The sequence below is a fragment of the Syngnathus scovelli genome, chromosome 17 (assembly GCF_024217435.2).
Source record: "Syngnathus scovelli strain Florida chromosome 17, RoL_Ssco_1.2, whole genome shotgun sequence".
Taxonomy (NCBI): Eukaryota; Metazoa; Chordata; class Actinopteri; order Syngnathiformes; family Syngnathidae; genus Syngnathus; species Syngnathus scovelli.
This window is the reverse complement of record NC_090863.1, coordinates 10,359,866-10,377,352: the sequence shown is the minus strand read 5'-3', so window position 1 is coordinate 10,377,352 and position 17,487 is coordinate 10,359,866. Positions and strand designations below refer to the sequence as shown.

General features: G+C 42.0%; 2 protein-coding genes across 5 annotated transcripts; one reads left to right on the top strand and one right to left on the bottom strand.

The window, feature by feature from the left end:
- Positions 1-9,192: 9,192 nt before the first annotated feature.
- Positions 9,193-11,263, top strand: fitm1l (fat storage inducing transmembrane protein 1, like). Of its 3 annotated transcripts, none has more exons than XM_049747576.1 (3): positions 9,193-9,322; positions 9,976-10,170; positions 10,251-11,263. In XM_049747576.1, exons 2-3 carry the CDS (start codon positions 9,992-9,994, stop codon positions 10,876-10,878), a joined length of 807 nt encoding a protein of 268 aa, XP_049603533.1. In that variant the 5' UTR covers positions 9,193-9,322; positions 9,976-9,991; the 3' UTR covers positions 10,879-11,263. The 3 variants fall into 3 exon arrangements, with proteins under 3 accessions (XP_049603533.1, XP_049603534.1, XP_049603532.1); XM_049747577.1 differs by lacking the exon at positions 9,193-9,322 and adding an exon at positions 9,329-9,740; XM_049747575.1 differs by lacking the exon at positions 9,193-9,322 and having other exon boundaries at positions 9,329-10,170.
- Positions 11,264-11,621: 358 nt separating this feature from the next.
- Positions 11,622-17,041, bottom strand: trnau1apb (tRNA selenocysteine 1 associated protein 1b). 2 transcript variants are annotated; one of them, XM_049747562.1, is made up of 9 exons: positions 16,861-17,041; positions 16,443-16,540; positions 15,793-15,892; positions 15,005-15,057; positions 14,794-14,922; positions 14,085-14,201; positions 13,493-13,808; positions 13,038-13,077; positions 11,622-12,490 (listed from the first exon to the last, which is right to left on the bottom strand). In XM_049747562.1, the coding sequence occupies exons 1-9, from the start codon at positions 16,894-16,896 to the stop codon at positions 12,354-12,356; spliced, it is 1,026 nt and encodes a 341-aa protein (XP_049603519.1). In that variant the 5' UTR covers positions 16,897-17,041; the 3' UTR covers positions 11,622-12,353. The 2 variants fall into 2 exon arrangements, with proteins under 2 accessions (XP_049603519.1, XP_049603518.1); XM_049747561.1 differs by having other exon boundaries at positions 13,038-13,080; positions 16,861-17,040.
- Between the last annotated feature and the right edge of the window lie 446 nt (positions 17,042-17,487).

Below are 17,487 nucleotides of genomic sequence, written 5' to 3'. Positions count from 1 at the left end.
ATACAAAGTCATCAAGTTATAATATCCTTCGATGTATCTTTTGATGTTTTATTAGTTGTATAAAAAGTTGGTTCAGGGTTTCAAACTAGGGTTAGTGTGTCTTCAACCAGTAGGTGTCAGTAATGCCCATTGAAGCTGGTGCCACCTCGCCGTAAAACAAAACGAAGAACAAACTGACGTAACTTCCTGTTCACGAACGAGTCGTGAATTGCATTTCCCGTTCACTACGAGTGAACGAATCAGTGAGTGAGTGGTTCGCATTTCCAGTTCATCGCGAGAACGTATCAGTGAGGGAACGAATCTTGACTTTCCCGTTGACGAACGAGTCCATGGGTGATCTGCCTTCCTTCCCGTGCATCAACGGATCAGTCAGTGAAGGTGTTGCGTCTCCCTCCTGGCGTGAACTATGTAAGCCAGAATGTAGATTTACGATTTGCCAAGGAAAGAAAGAACCACTCACTGAAACACCACTTCTTTTATGCACGTTTTCTCCAAGCTAACGGCTAACTTACACTGAGTGCCCAAAGTCCCAATGATCGTGAGCAGCAGGGGGGGCCCCATTTCAACCCCTTACACTGAGTGCCAAGCAGGGAAGAAATGGGTACCATTGTTATAGTCACTGGTATGACTCGGCAGGGGTTTGAACCCACAACCTCCCAATCTCAGGGCGGACACTCTCCTCTTAGGCCACTGAGCTGGTAAACACTTGTATCGTGGTATAACACTTACAGTCGTTTTTAAATAACGTGTATACCTATATACGCCTAAATATTGTTATCCAAAATATCTACTGCAATTTCACATTAGATTGCCGGTTTGAAATTTGCTTTTAATATTAATTATAAATATTAATGCATTGACCTAATTTTCACATGGTCCTTTACATTTTGCATGACAGCTGTCAAGTGCCACGTTCGGGCTCTTCTTGTGTAAGTTTTCCATAGGCTTCCATAGGGTAGTGGGTAGTGCTCTGGGCTTTCATCCCAGCGACCCGGGTTCAAATCTCAGTGGGACCAAAATTTTTTTCACTGATCTAGTTGCTTGTGAGCTGCTCCATAAAACCATACATGTTCAGTGCAGTGAGAGCAAGGCTTCCATAGGGTAGTGGTTAGTGCTCTGGGCTTTCACCCCAGCGACATGGGTTTCGAATCTCAGTGGGACCAAAAATTTTTTCACTGATCTAGTCTTCTTGTGAGCTGCTCCATAAAACCATACATGTTCCATGTACTGACAGCAAGGCTTCCATAGGGTAGTGGTTAGTGCTCTGGGCTTTCACCCCAGCGACCCGGGTTCGAATCTCAGTGGGACCAAAAAATTTTTCACTGATCTAGTCTTCTTGTGAGCTGCTCCATAAAACCATACATGTTCCATGTACTGACAGCAAGGCTTCCATAGGGTAGTGGTTAGTGCTCTGGGCTTTCACCCCAGCGACCCGGGTTCGAATCTCAGTGGGACCAAAAAATTTTTCACTGATCTAGTCTTCTTGTGAGCTGCTCCATAAAACCATACATGTTCCATGTACTGACAGCAAGGCTTCCATAGGGTAGTGGTTAGTGCTCTGGGCTTTCACCCCAGCGACCCGGGTTCGAATCTCAGTGGGACCAAAAAATTTTTCACTGATCTAGTCTTCTTGTGAGCTGCTCCATAAAACCATACATGTTCCATGTACTGACAGCAAGGCTTCCATAGGGTAGTGGTTAGTGCTCTGGGCTTTCACCCCAGCGACCCGGGTTCGAATCTCAGTGGGACCAAAAAATTTTTCACTGATCTAGTCGCTTGTGAGCTGCTCCATAAAACCATACATGTTCCATGTACTGACAGCAAGGCTTCCATAGTGTAGTGGTTAGTGCTCTGGGCTTTCACCCCAGCGACCCGGGTTCGAATCTCAGTGGGACCAAAAAAATTGCAACACAGTTGCTAGTGTAACCATATAACGATACACTTCGAGCTAGGGTTAGGGTTAGAGTTAGTGCGAGGGTCGGGGTTAGAGGTGGGGTTAGAGGTGGGGTTAGAGTTAGAGTTAGAGGTAGGGTTAGGGTTAGGGTTAGAGGTAGGGTTAGAGGTAGGGTTAGGGTTAGAGGTAGGGGTAGGGTTAGAGGTAGGGTTAGAGGTAGGGTTAGGGTTAGGGTTAGAGGTAGGGTTAGGGTTAGGGTTAGGGTTAGAGGTAGGGTTAGGGTTAGGGTTAGAGGTAGGGTTAGGGTTAGAGGTAGGGTTAGAGGTAGGGTTAGAGGTAGGGTTAGAGTTAGGGTTAGGGTTAGAGGTAGGGTTAGAGGTAGGGTTAGGGTTAGGGTTAGAGTTAGGGTTAGGGTTAGGGTTAGAGGTAGGGGTAGGGTTAGAGGTAGGGTTAGAGGTAGGGTTAGAGGTAGGGTTAGGGTTAGGGTTAGAGGTAGGGTTAGGGGTAGGGTTAGAGGTAGGGTTAGAGGTAGGGTTAGAGGTAGGGTTAGAGGTAGGGTTAGGGTTAGGGTTAGAGGTAGGGTTAGGGTTAGAGGTAGGGTTAGGGTTAGGGTTAGGGTTAGAGGTAGGGTTAGGGTTAGGGTTAGAGGTAGGGTTAGGGTTAGGGTTAGAGGTAGGGTTAGGGGTAGGGTTAGGGGTAGGGTTAGAGGTAGGGTTAGGGTTAGAGGTAGGGTTAGAGGTAGGGTTAGGGTTAGGGTTAGGGTTAGAGGTAGGGTTAGGGTTAGGGTTAGGGTTAGAGGTAGGGTAGGGTAAGTAGTTTAACTACCGTGTATGGTAGTTTTTTTTTTTTTTTTTTTTTTTAAACGGTAGTTTAACTACCATGTATGGTAGTTTAACTACCGTGTATGGTAGTTTTTTTTTTTTCTTTCCCGGAAAAAAAAAAAAAAAAAAAAAAACGGTAGTTTAACTACCATGTATGGTAGTTTAACTACCGTGTATGGTAGTTTTTTTTTTTTTTCCCCCAAAAAAAAAAAAAAAAAAACCGGTAGTTTAACTACCATGTATGGTAGTTTAACTACCGTGTATTTTTTTTTTTTTTTTTTTTTTTCAAAAAAAAAAAAAAAAAAAAAAAAAAAAAAAAAAAAAAAAAAAAAAAAAAAAACGGTAGTTTAACTACCATGTATGGTAGTTTAACTACCGTGTATGGTAGTTTTTTTTTTTTTTTTCCCAAAAAAAAAAAAAAAAAACGGTAGTTTAACTACCATGTATGGTAGTTTAACTACCGTGTATGGTAGTTTTTTTTTTTTTTTTTGGGGGGAAAAAAATACACGGTAGTTAAACTACCATACATGGTAGTTAAACTACCGTTTTTTTTGGGGGGAAAAAAAAAAAAAAAAAAAAACTACCATACACGGTAGTTAAACTACCATACATGGTAGTTAAACTACCGTTTTTTTTTTTTTTTTTTGGAAAAAAAAAAAAATACACGGTAGTTAAACTACCATACATGGTAGTTAAACTACCGTTTTTTTTTTTTTTTTTTTTTTTTTTTTTGGGAAAAAAAAAACAAAACAAAAAAAAAAAAAACTACCATACACGGTAGTTAAACTACCATACATGGTAGTTAAACTACCGTTTTTTTTTTTTTTTTTTTTTGGGGGGGGAAAAAAAAAAAAAACTACCATACACGGTAGTTAAACTACCATACACGGTAGTTAAACTACCGTTAAAAAAAAAAAAAAAAAAAAAAAAAAAAAAAAAACTACCATACACAGTAGTTCAACTACTTACCCTACCCTACCTCTAACCCTAACCCTAACCCTAACCCTACCTCTAACCCTAACCCTAACCCTACCTCTAACCCTACCTCTAACCCTAACCCTACCTCTAACCCTAACCCTAACCCTACCCCTAACCCTACCCCTAACCCTACCTCTAACCCTACCTCTAACCCTAACCCTACCTCTAACCCTAACCCTAACCCTACCTCTAACCCTAACCCTAACCCTACCTCTAACCCTAACCCTAACCCTACCTCTAACCCTAACCCTACCTCTAACCCTACCCCTAACCCTACCTCTAACCCTAACCCTAACCCTAACCCTACCTCTAACCCTAACCCTACCTCTAACCCTACCTCTACCTCTAACCCTACCTCTAACCCTACCCCTAACCCTACCCCTACCTCTAACCCTAACCCTACCTCTAACCCTAACCCTAACCCTACCTCCAACCCTAACCCTAACCCTAACCCTAACCCTACCTCCAACCCTACCTCTAACCCTACCTCTAACCCTAACCCTAACCCTACCTCTAACCCTAACCCTACCTCTAACCCTACCTCTAACCCTACCTCTAACCCTAACCCTACCTCTAACCCTAACCCTACCTCTAACCCTAACCCTAACCCTACCTCTAACCCTAACCCTACCTCTAACCCTAACCCTACCTCTAACCCTAACCCTAACCCTACCTCTAACCCTACCTCTAACCCTAACCCTAACCCTACCTCTAACCCTACCTCTAACCCTACCTCTAACCCTAACCCCCTACCTCTAACCCTAACCCCCTACCTCTAACCCTACCTCTACCTCTAACCCTACCTCTACCTCTAACCCTACCTCTACCTCTAACCCTAACCCTACCCCTAACCCTACCTCTAACCCTAACCCTACCTCTAACCCTACCTCTAACCCTAACCCTACCTCTAACCCTGACCCTAACCCCATCTCTAACCCTAACCCTAACCCCACCTCTAGCCCTAACCCCACCTCTAACTCTAACTCTAACCCCACCTCTAACCCCGACCCTCGCACTAACTCTAACCCTAGTTCTAACCCTAACCCTAGCTCGAAGGAAGTGTATCGTTATATGGTTACACTAGCAACTGTGTTGCAATTTTTTTGGTCCCACTGAGATTCGAACCCGGGTCGCTGGGGTGAAAGCCCAGAGCACTAACCACTACCCTATGGAAGCCTTGCTGTCAGTACATGGAACATGTATGGTTTTATGGAGCAGCTCACAAGCGACTAGATCAGTGAAAAATTTTTTGGTCCCACTGAGATTCGAACCCGGGTCGCTGGGGTGAAAGCCCAGAGGACTAACCACTACCCTATGGAAGCCTTGCTGTCAGTACATGGAACATGTATGGTTTTATGGAGCAGCTCACAAGAAGACTAGATCAGTGAAAAATTTTTTGGTCCCACTGAGATTCGAACCCGGGTCGCTGGAGTTAAAGCCCAGAGGACTAACCACTACCCTATGGAAGCCTTGCTCTCAGTGCATGGAACATGTATGGTTTTATGGAGCAGCTCACAAGAAGACTAGATCAGTGAAAAAATTTTTGGTCCCACTGAGATTCGAACCTGGGTCGCTGGGGTGAAAGCCCAGAGCACTAACCACTACCCTATGGAAGCCTTGCTGTCAGTACATGGAACATGTATGGTTTTATGGAGCAGCTCACAAGAAGACTAGATCAGTGAAAAATTTTTTGGTCCCACTGAGATTCGAACCCGGGTCGCTGGGGTGAAAGCCCAGAGCACTAACCACTACCCTATGGAAGCCTTGCTGTCAGTACATGGAACATGTATGGTTTTATGGAGCAGCTCACAAGAAGACTAGATCAGTGAAAAAATTTTTGGTCCCACTGAGATTCGAACCTGGGTCGCTGGGGTGAAAGCCCAGAGCACTAACCACTACCCTATGGAAGCCTTGCTGTCAGTACATGGAACATGTATGGTTTTATGGAGCAGCTCACAAGAAGACTAGATCAGTGAAAAATTTTTTGGTCCCACTGAGATTCGAACCCGGGTCGCTGGAGTTAAAGCCCAGAGGACTAACCACTACCCTATGGAAGCCTTGCTCTCAGTGCATGGAACATGTATGGTTTTATGGAGCAGCTCACAAGAAGACTAGATCAGTGAAAAAATTTTTGGTCCCACTGAGATTCGAACCCGGGTCGCTGGAGTTAAAGCCCAGAGGACTAACCACTACCCTATGGAAGCCTTGCTCTCAGTGCATGGAACATGTATGGTTTTATGGAGCAGCTCACAAGAAGACTAGATCAGTGAAAAAATTTTTGGTCCCACTGAGATTCGAACCTGGGTCGCTGGGGTGAAAGCCCAGAGCACTAACCACTACCCTATGGAAGCCTTGCTGTCAGTACATGGAACATGTATGGTTTTATGGAGCAGCTCACAAGAAGACTAGATCAGTGAAAAATTTTTTGGTCCCACTGAGATTCGAACCCGGGTCGCTGGAGTTAAAGCCCAGAGGACTAACCACTACCCTATGGAAGCCTTGCTCTCAGTGCATGGAACATGTATGGTTTTATGGAGCAGCTCACAAGAAGACTATATCAGTGAAAAATTTTTGGGTCCCACTGAGATTCGAAACCCATGTCGCTGGGGTGAAAGCCCAGAGCACTAACCACTACCCTATGGAAGCCTTGCTCTCACTGCCCTGAACATGTATGGTTTTATGGAGCAGCTCACAAGCAACTAGATCAGTGAAAAAATTTTTGGTCCCACTGAGATTCGAACCCGGGTCGCTGGGATGAAAGCCCAGAGCACTACCCACTACCCTATGGAAGCCTATGGAAAACTTACACAAGAAGAGCCCTAACGTGGCACTTGACAGCTGTCATGCAAAATGTAAACAAGGACCATGTGAAAATTAGGTCAATGCATTAATATTTATAATTAATATTAAAAGCAAATTTCAAACCGGCAATCTAATGTGAAATTGCAGTAGATATATTGGATAACAATATTTAGGCATACATGTTATTTAAAAACGACTATAAGTGTTATACTACGATACAAGTGTTTACCAGCTCAGTGGCCTAAGAGGAGAGTGTCCGCCCTGAGATTGGGAGGTTGTGGGTTCAAACCCCTGCCGAGTCATACCAGTGACTATAACAATGGTACCCATTTCTTCCCTGCTTGGCACTCAGTGTAAGGGGTTGAAATGGGGCCCCCCCTGCTGCTCACGATCATTGGGACTTTGGGCACTCAGTGTAAGTTAGCCGTTAGCTTGGAGAAAACGTGCATAAAAGAAGTGGTGTTTCAGTGAGTGGTTCTTTCTTTCCTTGGCAAATCGTAAATCTACATTCTGGCTTATATAGTTCACGCCAGGAGGGAGACGCAACACCTTCACTGACTGATCCGTTGATGCACGGGAAGGAAGGCAGATCACCCATGGACTCGTTCGTCAACGGGAAAGTCAAGATTCGTTCCCTCACTGATACGTTCTCGCGATGAACTGGAAATGCGAATCACTGATTTGTTCGTTTGTGACCGTGAAATGCAATTCACAACTCGTTCGTGAACAGGAAATAACGTTATTTTGTTCTTCGTTTTTTTTTTTTACGGCGAGGTGGCACTAGCTTCAATGGGCATTACCGACACCTACTGGTTGAAGTCATATGAACTGAAAAGTTTCGTTCATTTATTATTGAGTTTAGGAGAATTTAATCAAGTTTTCATTGCAGCAATTTGGCTCGAGAACAGGTCATTTCAATTCCTATTGTTTTCTATGTGCAAATGGATGAAAAGGGCAATCAACAAACACCCAGAAACCAATTGTTCAAACTTTGATGTTCCTCTATGCACAGGTCTTCTCTGACCTTGACATTGAGGACTCACTCCAAACAAAACAGCTGTTTATTTCTTGAGCATTTGCACACACAGTGCAGCACATGTGACTGATATTTATAAACCTTTGATATCATTCCTGACCACGGTTCTGCAACATAGACACGGTACAGACACTCATTGTGTATACTGGAGAGAATTCGCTTATCAATGGCATTTACACCTGATAGCAGCAGGGCAGATATGAAGTAATTCCTCGAGTAGTTGAGCCAAACCATGAAGAGACAGTCATGGGCAGTGCAAAACAACAGCTGACATCTTGTTATATACACACACGGGTGCATGGGTGGCGTGCAATGAGCCTCATGACTGCATGGTGTGGCACTACTCCTCTGGAGAAGATCTAAAAATATGAACCCAAATATAGAAGTAAATATATATATATATTCCCAATTTAAGATTATGTAAATACAAAGAGAACATGTTTATGAACGATAAATGAGAAGTCAAATGTAAAACTTGTATTAATTACGTACTGTATATTAATGTATAATTGTATTCTACAACAGACTATTTTTTAATGGTACTCTTTGTGCCAGTTAAATTTATCTTTATCCATCCATGCTGGGTTTTTGTACACTCAACTGTCAATTACAGGTCTAACATTGGAGACTTCAATAAACATTCATTTTGGGACTGTGGGAGAAAGCTGGACTACTCCAAAAAGAGCTCACTCATGCAAAAACAAGGTGTGAGATGACCCATTCAAAGGCAACAGTGCCAACTACCACTCATCATCATCCACGCCCACCATCCACATCCACTTTCACTCCATTGTTGTTACGGCATGCAAATCTCTCACTGATATCATGAAATATGCCATTGTGTTATCATACTTGGAGGGTCATTTAAGTGGCCATGTGGGCAGTCAATTGCCTAACAGTTGATATCACTGAAAAAAGGTTAGTATCAAAGATATGTACCGTAATTTCCGGACTATAAGCCGCACCGGACTATAAGCCGCACCAGCTAAAATTCAGGGATATTTTAGTTTTTTTCTTACATAAGCCGCACCGGACTATAAGCCGCACGTGCACATGAGTTTTTTACAAAGAAAGACAGTACACAGAAAGCCGTACAAATCCATAAATACGCCGCACCGCCATTTAAGCCTCAGGGTTCAAAGTAACCTTCTGAATAAAATGCATTAAAAGTTCACATTCATTACAACTTGTTTTTGGCGAGCAAAATGTCAGAAGAATTGAATTTAAATGCTGATTGATTGGGTTTTAATACAATGCAGATGGTCCAAACAGCGCCACTGCTTTGTGTAATCGCTGAGTCACATGGCAGAGTAAGAGAAAGGGTTTAGAGCCCTTTGACGCAGGTTACCTAGCGTGCATTCCTACTAAAGCTCATAATAGTCACAAGCAACACAGCCAGAATAAGCAGCAACCATTGTAGTGTTTCAAAATAGTATTTTTGTTGTTTTTTTCTTCAAGATACCGCACAACAGTGGTCCACAGCCTTTTTACGAGTGTATAAAAGTGATCAAGTCATCACAAAAATCACGAAAAAAATCTTATATAAGCCGCACCTGACTATAAGCCGCAGGGTTCCAAATTTTGGAAAAAAGTCGCGGCTTATAGTCCGGAAATTACGGTAAATGCTAATTTCCTTAAAGTCCTTGTAAATCATACAGTTGAGCAAAAAAAAAAGAAAAGTTGAGCAAAACAAAATGTTATAATATTCGTCTCACTTTGCCCACCCACCCACAAGGAGAAGCAGATGGACTGTCGCAGCTGTCGAGCTTCAGCGTGGTTGTCGGTGCAAAGGTTAGTGCTATTATTACACGCGTACATGCACACACAGTTGATTTTAATAATACAACATTTGTATATGTTTAATTTTTTCTTCTTATGCTTGTACGTCAGATGAGATATACCCTACAATCAGGTTATTTTGACCTTTCTGTGATTTTCAAACACTATGACATTCCCTCTTCTAAATTATTATATTCATATTATTGTAGGGAATCTTCGACTATAAACTGTGAAGTTTGAGTTCTGTGCAGTATCTGCGACAGCCGTTACGGAGCAACTGACTCACTGGAAATTATTGTATGAAGTCAACAGACAGCAGTTCAAACTGTTCTCAGACACTCGATACTGCTGCGAGTCAGACCTTCTCACCGGCACTTGAGAATTTCCCGGCTGGATTTAACTTCACGCACATATTTGGAGCCGCAAACAGGTGGCTCGTTCAACTTCCTGCACAGTGGCAACCGACTGCACGGCAGCTTCGAATCTGAACGATCAGGGCTCGGTCTTCAGCCAATTAGGATTGTATCTCAACTATTTTTACTAGTATTTTGTTTCTTACATCAAGTGAATAGCTTGGATTCAAATCTCGCGTGACTTGGTGCATGCTGAACAGGACTGTGAAGAATTTGATTCAAGACCATAACAGGCAATTCCTTCTGTCTTAGTTATTTGTAAGTAGAGATGATCCTGAACACAGTTCTGGTGTTCCTGACGGACCTGGTCGCCCACTTGCTGGGAAACAATTTGTTCCGTCGACACTTCCATCTTGTGTTGTCTGCCACGGTGATGTTTGGCCCAGTGCTGAGTTTCTGGGTGTCCCAGCACAGCATCTTCGCCAAGAGAAGCCACTTCCTTTACAGGTGAGGCTGCTTCCTGTCTTCTTTGGTGTGATGCTTAGGGTGAGAAGGATGCTGTGACTTTACTTTACTTATTTTTCCAGGATGTTTTTGCGATCTGGTTGGGGATGGACGTGCATCTTCGTCGGCTCTTTTGTCTTCCTTCTGTCCTTCTCCTCTCGTCGTTCTCTCTCACTGTCACTCCGTCATCTGTCTCGACTTGGAGTGGCCGGTGGACTGTGGTTCGTCTTCTGCAAACTTCTCGGCGTTCTTGAAAATGCTACAGGAAGCTGCTATGAGACCCTTCCGGGTAGCCCGGAGAATGACAGTCAGTCTCTCTTGGTGTTGCGAGAAGGTGAAAGCAAGACAGAATGCCTCAAAGCTGGAATGCTATGGAGAGGATATGAAGTTTCAGAGGATGTTTTCCTCCTGTGTCTCTGCTGCCTGCTGCTTGCTGAAGAAACAGCAGTGTTTGGACCTTACCTAAACCGAGGGGGATTCTCTGATGCTCCACTTAGGATCCTCTTCCTGTTCTGTGTTCTCCTGCTCAGCCTTTGGCTCTTCCTGCTCCTCTGTCTCCTCGCCTACTTCCCCCAGTTTCCCACTCAGCTATTAGGAGGGGCCCTCGGTTGTTTGAGTTGGAGGGGATTGTATCAAGGGTGGTACCGTCAGGTTCCCTGCTGGTACTGCCCTGGGAGACCTGGACTTGGACTTCTGAAAAACCAAGACTGAAGAGGAACAATCTGAGTAATTGCACAAGTGTAAGCCTGGGTGAAAGGTCATCATGTCTCAGAGGTCTATTGGCACTTCACTTGATTGGTGATTGTTACACAGATGGACAAAAACCCAGTTCGCCTGTCCGTCCATTTTGTTTTTAGCGCTCGTCCCACGTCCTCAAAATCGGCATCCGTTAGTAACAGACAGAGGGGCCATTTCGTCACCGAGACGGAATGCAATGTCAAAACGAGATGCAAAATTTAACAGCACTTCAAATGCCCCCATTCCTTTTATATCATAAGAGTGTCAAGTGTGAATTAATATAAAACCTAAGCAAAGTATGTCAAGGGGTTGTTGAATGTGTAAAATGTTTGAAATAAATCCCAGTTTGTCCACTTTGCATCAATAGTTGATGTGTCCTGACTTGTTACGACCGAGCATTTTGTAGAGCATATCAAAATACAATTTGAGACGAAAAAAAAAGTGGTGTGCCTCAGATGTATTTAAATGTTCACAATCCAACTTTTTTAATGGTCCCAAACCAGTGTTTGTGACGCTAGTTTAACTCTCTTAGCTTTTGTAAAAATGAAAAAAACAATAGCTAATATTTGCTCATCATCTTTTCATACATCTCATTTACACGCAACCGAGTTTAAGTGCTAATTTGGTGAGGGTAATAATATATTTGGGTCTAATTTTACATTGATTACCTTGCAATTTATTTTACCATCTCCATCCAAAATGACCAGGCCTGGAGACCCTTTTGAAAGTGTTTTATTGCTCAAACAGTTTCAGAAAAGATATACCTATATGTACAAAATTGTCATTCCAATCAACATTTAGAGATGCTGCTGTGACATCCATTATTAGAAACAGGAAGGTTGCATTCACACAACAAACATGTTTGGTTTAAAAATCGCTCCAGCTTTCATAAAACATCCCCTAGATCAGGGGTCACCAGGTCGCCCGCAGGACTGCTCTAAAATAGCGGCACTTGTCAGTGAGCTGCATCTATTTATTTTACAGTCAAACCTCGGTTTTCGAAAGTCCTGGTTCTCGAACAAAGGTTGGTGACCCCTGCCCTAGATTTAACCATTATCTAAAAGTTCCTTCATGAAAGCCTGAAAGAATAATCCTATGTATACATGAATTATGTACCATCCAGGAGTGACTATCTAAGGCTCAATGGGATCATTACGCATTTTCTACAATGACCATCGACATGAATCAATGCAACTTTTGTTGTACTTCGGTGTTTGATGAGCACTGCTACAACAAATGTGAAGATCAGACAGGGTTCCCAAACTACCCACGCACACTGTGGCGTGAGGGGTAACGTCACTCCTTATAGTGAGACTCTGAATCTTACCAACATGGTAAACAATAAAATCAAAGTAGACTCGTACTGTTGATGGTGACACTTTGGAGCTGTGTCTATGGAGTTGACAGATGAAAACACAAACAAAGGGGAAACCAGGACTAATTGACTTTCAAACAAGTAAGGGTATAGCAGAATCAAAGGAGTCCAGTGGCTCCCAGTGACTATCCATCAAGGCATCAAAGAACTCCTCACTGCGTTGCATAAAATCTGCGTTCCACTGGTCAACGTCACATTCTTGGAATGGCACTGTAAAACACCAAATAATAAGCACCATAGCAGAGTGAAATGATACTAGAGGCACTTTCTGTGAATACCAAATGTTAGATTTTTTTTTTTTTTCCCTGCCGGGGCTACAAAGGGACTAGACCGATAAATAGGAGGCACTGAGAAAATAATTTATGCATTTTCAGAATTCAAAACAGATGGCCTAATTTATCCTCAAAATAGACCGGCTCACAACTTTGCTCTGATGTGCTTTGGAGATCCGTCAATTGAAGTCAAATTAGAAGGATGGCACACATCCGACAGCCAACAAAGACTCTTCCACGCATAGGCACGCGCTCTACGGCAGGCAAAACCTCCGAAGGTCAAGCATGTTAAGAAAGCTTTGGGAAGAAGACAAGGAAACATAACTGATGTGATTCTTGATCTTTGGAGTATTTTGAAAAGAGTAAAAAAGCTCATGTCTCCTTTAAAGAGTTGCGGACTACAATCATTTGCATGCCTCAGGGGTTCGTCTGAAAGGGCCAACTGATACATTGCACAAAGTGAGAGATGAAAGTGTCTGGGTTACCTTCTGGATTATCCTCACCATCTCCGGTCTCTTCTTGACTCTGCTGAGGACCAATGAACATAGAAAATATGATTTTGTAAAGTCATGAACAGCATTATTGGTAAGTCAAAGAACGTGATTTTAGCGGCTCTATTCCACAAATGCAATATTACTCATACTGCCATGTTTCCGTCTACTGGGGGTGCATAGACTATATTATCGTTTAAAAAAAATGGACTTGCCCTTTAACTTTTGTGTGCTGTATATTTAATTTGACCCATTATACTTTCCTACTAAAGTTTAATGTTGGTCGTAATGATGATACTGGGAAGAGCCAAGTAGTTTATGAGGTGGTACTTTGTGTAAAAAGTTGGAGAACCACTGCAGAGACCGTATTTCTGTAACCGAAAACTATGCAAATACTTTGATGGTGTCAAACAGTCATTTAAGCAGCAGGATCACAAAACCTCACATACCTGGACATCTCCTGTCACATCAGAAGATGGGGGTGGCAAACCCGTGGGAGGTGGTGGTACCATGTGGCTGGGTGGTGGGTATCCGTAGGGGCCATAGTTGTAGGTGTAGCCACTGTTGTAGCCGCTATCGTATGCCGTATTATTATAGCCAGTGTTGTAGCTGCCATTGTTGTAGTTGTTGTACTGATCGTAGCTGCCCCATTGAGAGTAGTAGCTTTGACCCCCGCCATTGGTGTTTCCAAAGTAATTGGTTGGCGGCTGGCTGTAGTTAGTCTGATAATTCTGACTTGAGCCCACCCAGGTGGTTGTCTTCTGGCTATAGAACAAACAGTTAAAAAAGAATGTTAATTTTAAAGAAAGAATTCTAAATCATTGGTGTAAAAGAGGGGTACGGTGAACACGCATATGAAACTGATGGGGTTCGGTACCGCCAATAATGTTAAGAACCACTGCCCTAGATAATACCCCTTTCTAAAGGTTAAAGGCCATGTGTTTCGATATAATAGTGTTTACACACAGTGGAGTCCTTTGATGAATGTGATGGAGTATTGGGGTACATGAGTATTTACATGTCAAATGATGATTAGCTTACCTCTTTGCCACCGCAAGGCTGAGTCGGAGTGCCTTCCCTGCAAGCACAACGCCCTGGCATTCCTCGATTGCCTTCTTCTGTTCATTTTCATCTCCAAACTTGACAAAGCCATAACCTCTGCAAGCAAACAACAGTCAGGACTCCTCTCAATGCCCCTGGACATTTAATACTTTTTAATTGAAAAGCAGCTAATATTGAGAACAGTATATAGATGGGTATTATTATAGTAGAACTGAAACCTGTGGTTTTACTTTTAACATGAAGTAGCATCACTTCAATTGTGAGTTGCTCTTGCTTAGCCTATATGGGGAAAACAATAGTTTTAGCATAAGACAAGAAAACATTTCTTCAGGCTTCTAGTGAAAATGTCATCAAGGTCCCTTGTGTTGTTATCCAGAAGCTACTAAACAGAAACATAAAATATTGTAAATCACTATGAAAGCTTTGCAATTACACTGACCTACTGTGTAAAATCAGTCTACACCAGTGATTCTCAAAGTGGAGTAAGCGTACCAGTTCTTTCTGGTGGGTGGTATGCTAAATCATTTTCAAATGCAATCCAACACCATGGTGCTACTTGCAAAATATGTGCAAAATATTTTTGGGTGGTACTTGTAAAAGGTTTTGAGAACCACTGGTCTATACCACATCCAAGTACAGATTTCATTGAAATGGAGTTGCAGTTGGGTCCTACTGCGAGTTGACATACTTGGAGTAGCCATATTGGTCTGTGACGACTTTGGCTCCCTTGCAGGAGGGAAAGTCCTTAAAGACATGGTGGAGCTGGTCATCATCCACCTCAGAGGATAAATCTCCAACAAACACTGAGAACTCAGGCCTTGGGGAAGTAGAAGAAAAGACAGATCATGCATTCTTATATATTGACATCCATTGCAAGTGGTCAGATTTCTCAAACTTACCCTGCCTCCTGTCGTTTCCCATAGGTGGCAAAGTTTAGCTTAAACTTCCGAGGCTGCAAATGGGAAAAGAGAATACACACTAAGCAAACCAGAATCGCTCAAAAATCCTGTAGTATAGCACTGATATTGCTGGGAATAAAGAGAGATGTTATTATGGTTATTTGTGTTTACATACCTCCTCCACCTAGACCAGCCTTTAGCCCATTCCTCTGTTAGTTGCTACCAGAGACTCTATTCACCAGCTTCAAACAAAGTTCATTCATGTACAAGCAGCCTCTTAGCAGCAGGTCGAGGGCAGTGGAACTCAGAAGCATGGCCCAGCTCACAGGGCCAACAGTAATTTGGTAGCAGTACTTTCATGCGCCACTAGACACTACGTTTTTTCATATACCATGTGATTCACGGTTCTATCAAATATACTCACTACATTGTGAACATATGTCAACACAGAAAAATGCATACATGTGTTATATTTGCCAGTAGAAAAGGAAAAATTCCCCTACTGTACTACAGGGTCCAAACTGAAATCAAATCTTTTTACAAAGCAAAACCACAATACAGGGACTTTTCTACTAGGGGTACAACTAACAATTATTTTAATAATCAATTAATCTGCAAATTAATCCACAAATCAGATTTGACAATGGAGTACAGTAATCCTAATAATATACAGATTACCACTGCGGAAAAGAGGAAAGTCAGTAGTATTCACACGTACAATGGAGAAATGATGACGTTCAGCAATTATTAAAGAAAAGAAATGTAAACAACTTGCAATGAGGGCATACCGGGTTTGAGCCAGGAACCAGTTTTCCATTTAGTCTTTGAACACAGCGGTCGACACTTGCTTCGTCTGCCATCTCCACAAAGCAGTAACCCGCAGAACCACTAAACAACACAACACAAACATTAGAGAAAGGTGGAAAAATGTCATATGTTGAGACAATATGGACCTCTAGACTAGATTTCAGCAAAGCTCTAGGGAGAAACCTGCTACAGCAAAGCCACAGGCCACTGACGTATGTACTGTTATGTGTTTGGGGCCCTCTGGTGGGATGTGACAGAGTCACAGCTTAAGTGCAACTCATTTCACTTTTAAATTAAGAATATGTGCATAAATATTTGTTTGGATGTATTTTATCAGATATTTTCTTATGTAACTCTCTAACACATTTTCACAGAATCATAGTGATGTAAAACAAAAATCTTACGATGCAAATCGTGCATATTACCTTACAGGGAGGGTGCTATTAAATATATATATATATATATTTTTTTAGGAATATAGCTTTAGTTTTGTTTTGATAGACACTTGTGGTATTGATTTTAACGTTGGTCATGATGGTAATACTTGGTGAGTATTTTGGTAGGTGAAATATGTGGTTAAGAACCACTGCCATAAGAAACACTGTAACACGAATCTTTGAATATAGCCTACCCGGTTAACTTGTGAGTGATTATTTTTACTCCAAGCGGTGATTCCCCCATTGCAGTGAAGGCCTGCTTGACGAAGCTCTCGTCCATGTACGGGTCCAACTATAGAAATGGGTGATAAAAAAACAACAACTGTATGCTACATCAATTGCAGTAAGAAATCCTTACGTCATGCAAACAACAATTTTAGTTAACATAAAACATATGTAAATTTTGAATCGGTGTAGCAAATGGTTCGAGCTACGCATCGAGTTGAAGTGATTAAGTGTTTATTGTGATTAATTTAATTTAAGTAATTGGTCTCATACACAGAAAAAGCAATTACAATTTAACAAGACTGTAATGTTAGCCGGTGTCATGTTCGGAACTCGCTAAATTTAAAACTAGGCTAATGCTATAAACTGAAAAGACTTCAAGCATACATCACCCATCCAGAGACTCGTTTGTCTGTTAAACATCTTGTTAAACGAAGTGTGGAGAAGTTGACGTCCAAAAGCTTGATTTAGAACTCGATCGAGGGTTTATTTTCTGCTAAAGGCTCCTTCGGTGTTTTCGGTCTCGTCCTTTCTCTTCTTCGTCGTCTTCTTCTTCGCCTTCTTTTTCTTCTAATCGACTTCTATATAAATACTGCCACCCGTAGTATTGGAGCGGAACAGCACCAACTACTGTTTTTAATGATTGTTTTGACAAAATCGACATTTTCAAAACACTTAACGCAGAGGGCTAAACACATGCCACAGAGGTCAAAATGGCACATTCTGTTTGCAAAAGGCAATACCTATGCCAAAATATAAAAGATATGGAACAAAAGCAAATTTTGCCTTCAAAAAAATCAAACTTTGACTCAAGTGTATGAGCACCTCTTGCAAAAAAAAAAAAAAAAAAAAAACATTTGGGACTGTGGTTGACAAATAAAATATCTACACAGAGGATACATGGAAATAAAAAATAAAAAATCCATTACTGTGCGAGAAATTAGGAGGAAAAAAAGTATTTTACAGTGAAGAATCCATGCTTGCCAAGAATAACACAGGTCTGAAGACTGATTG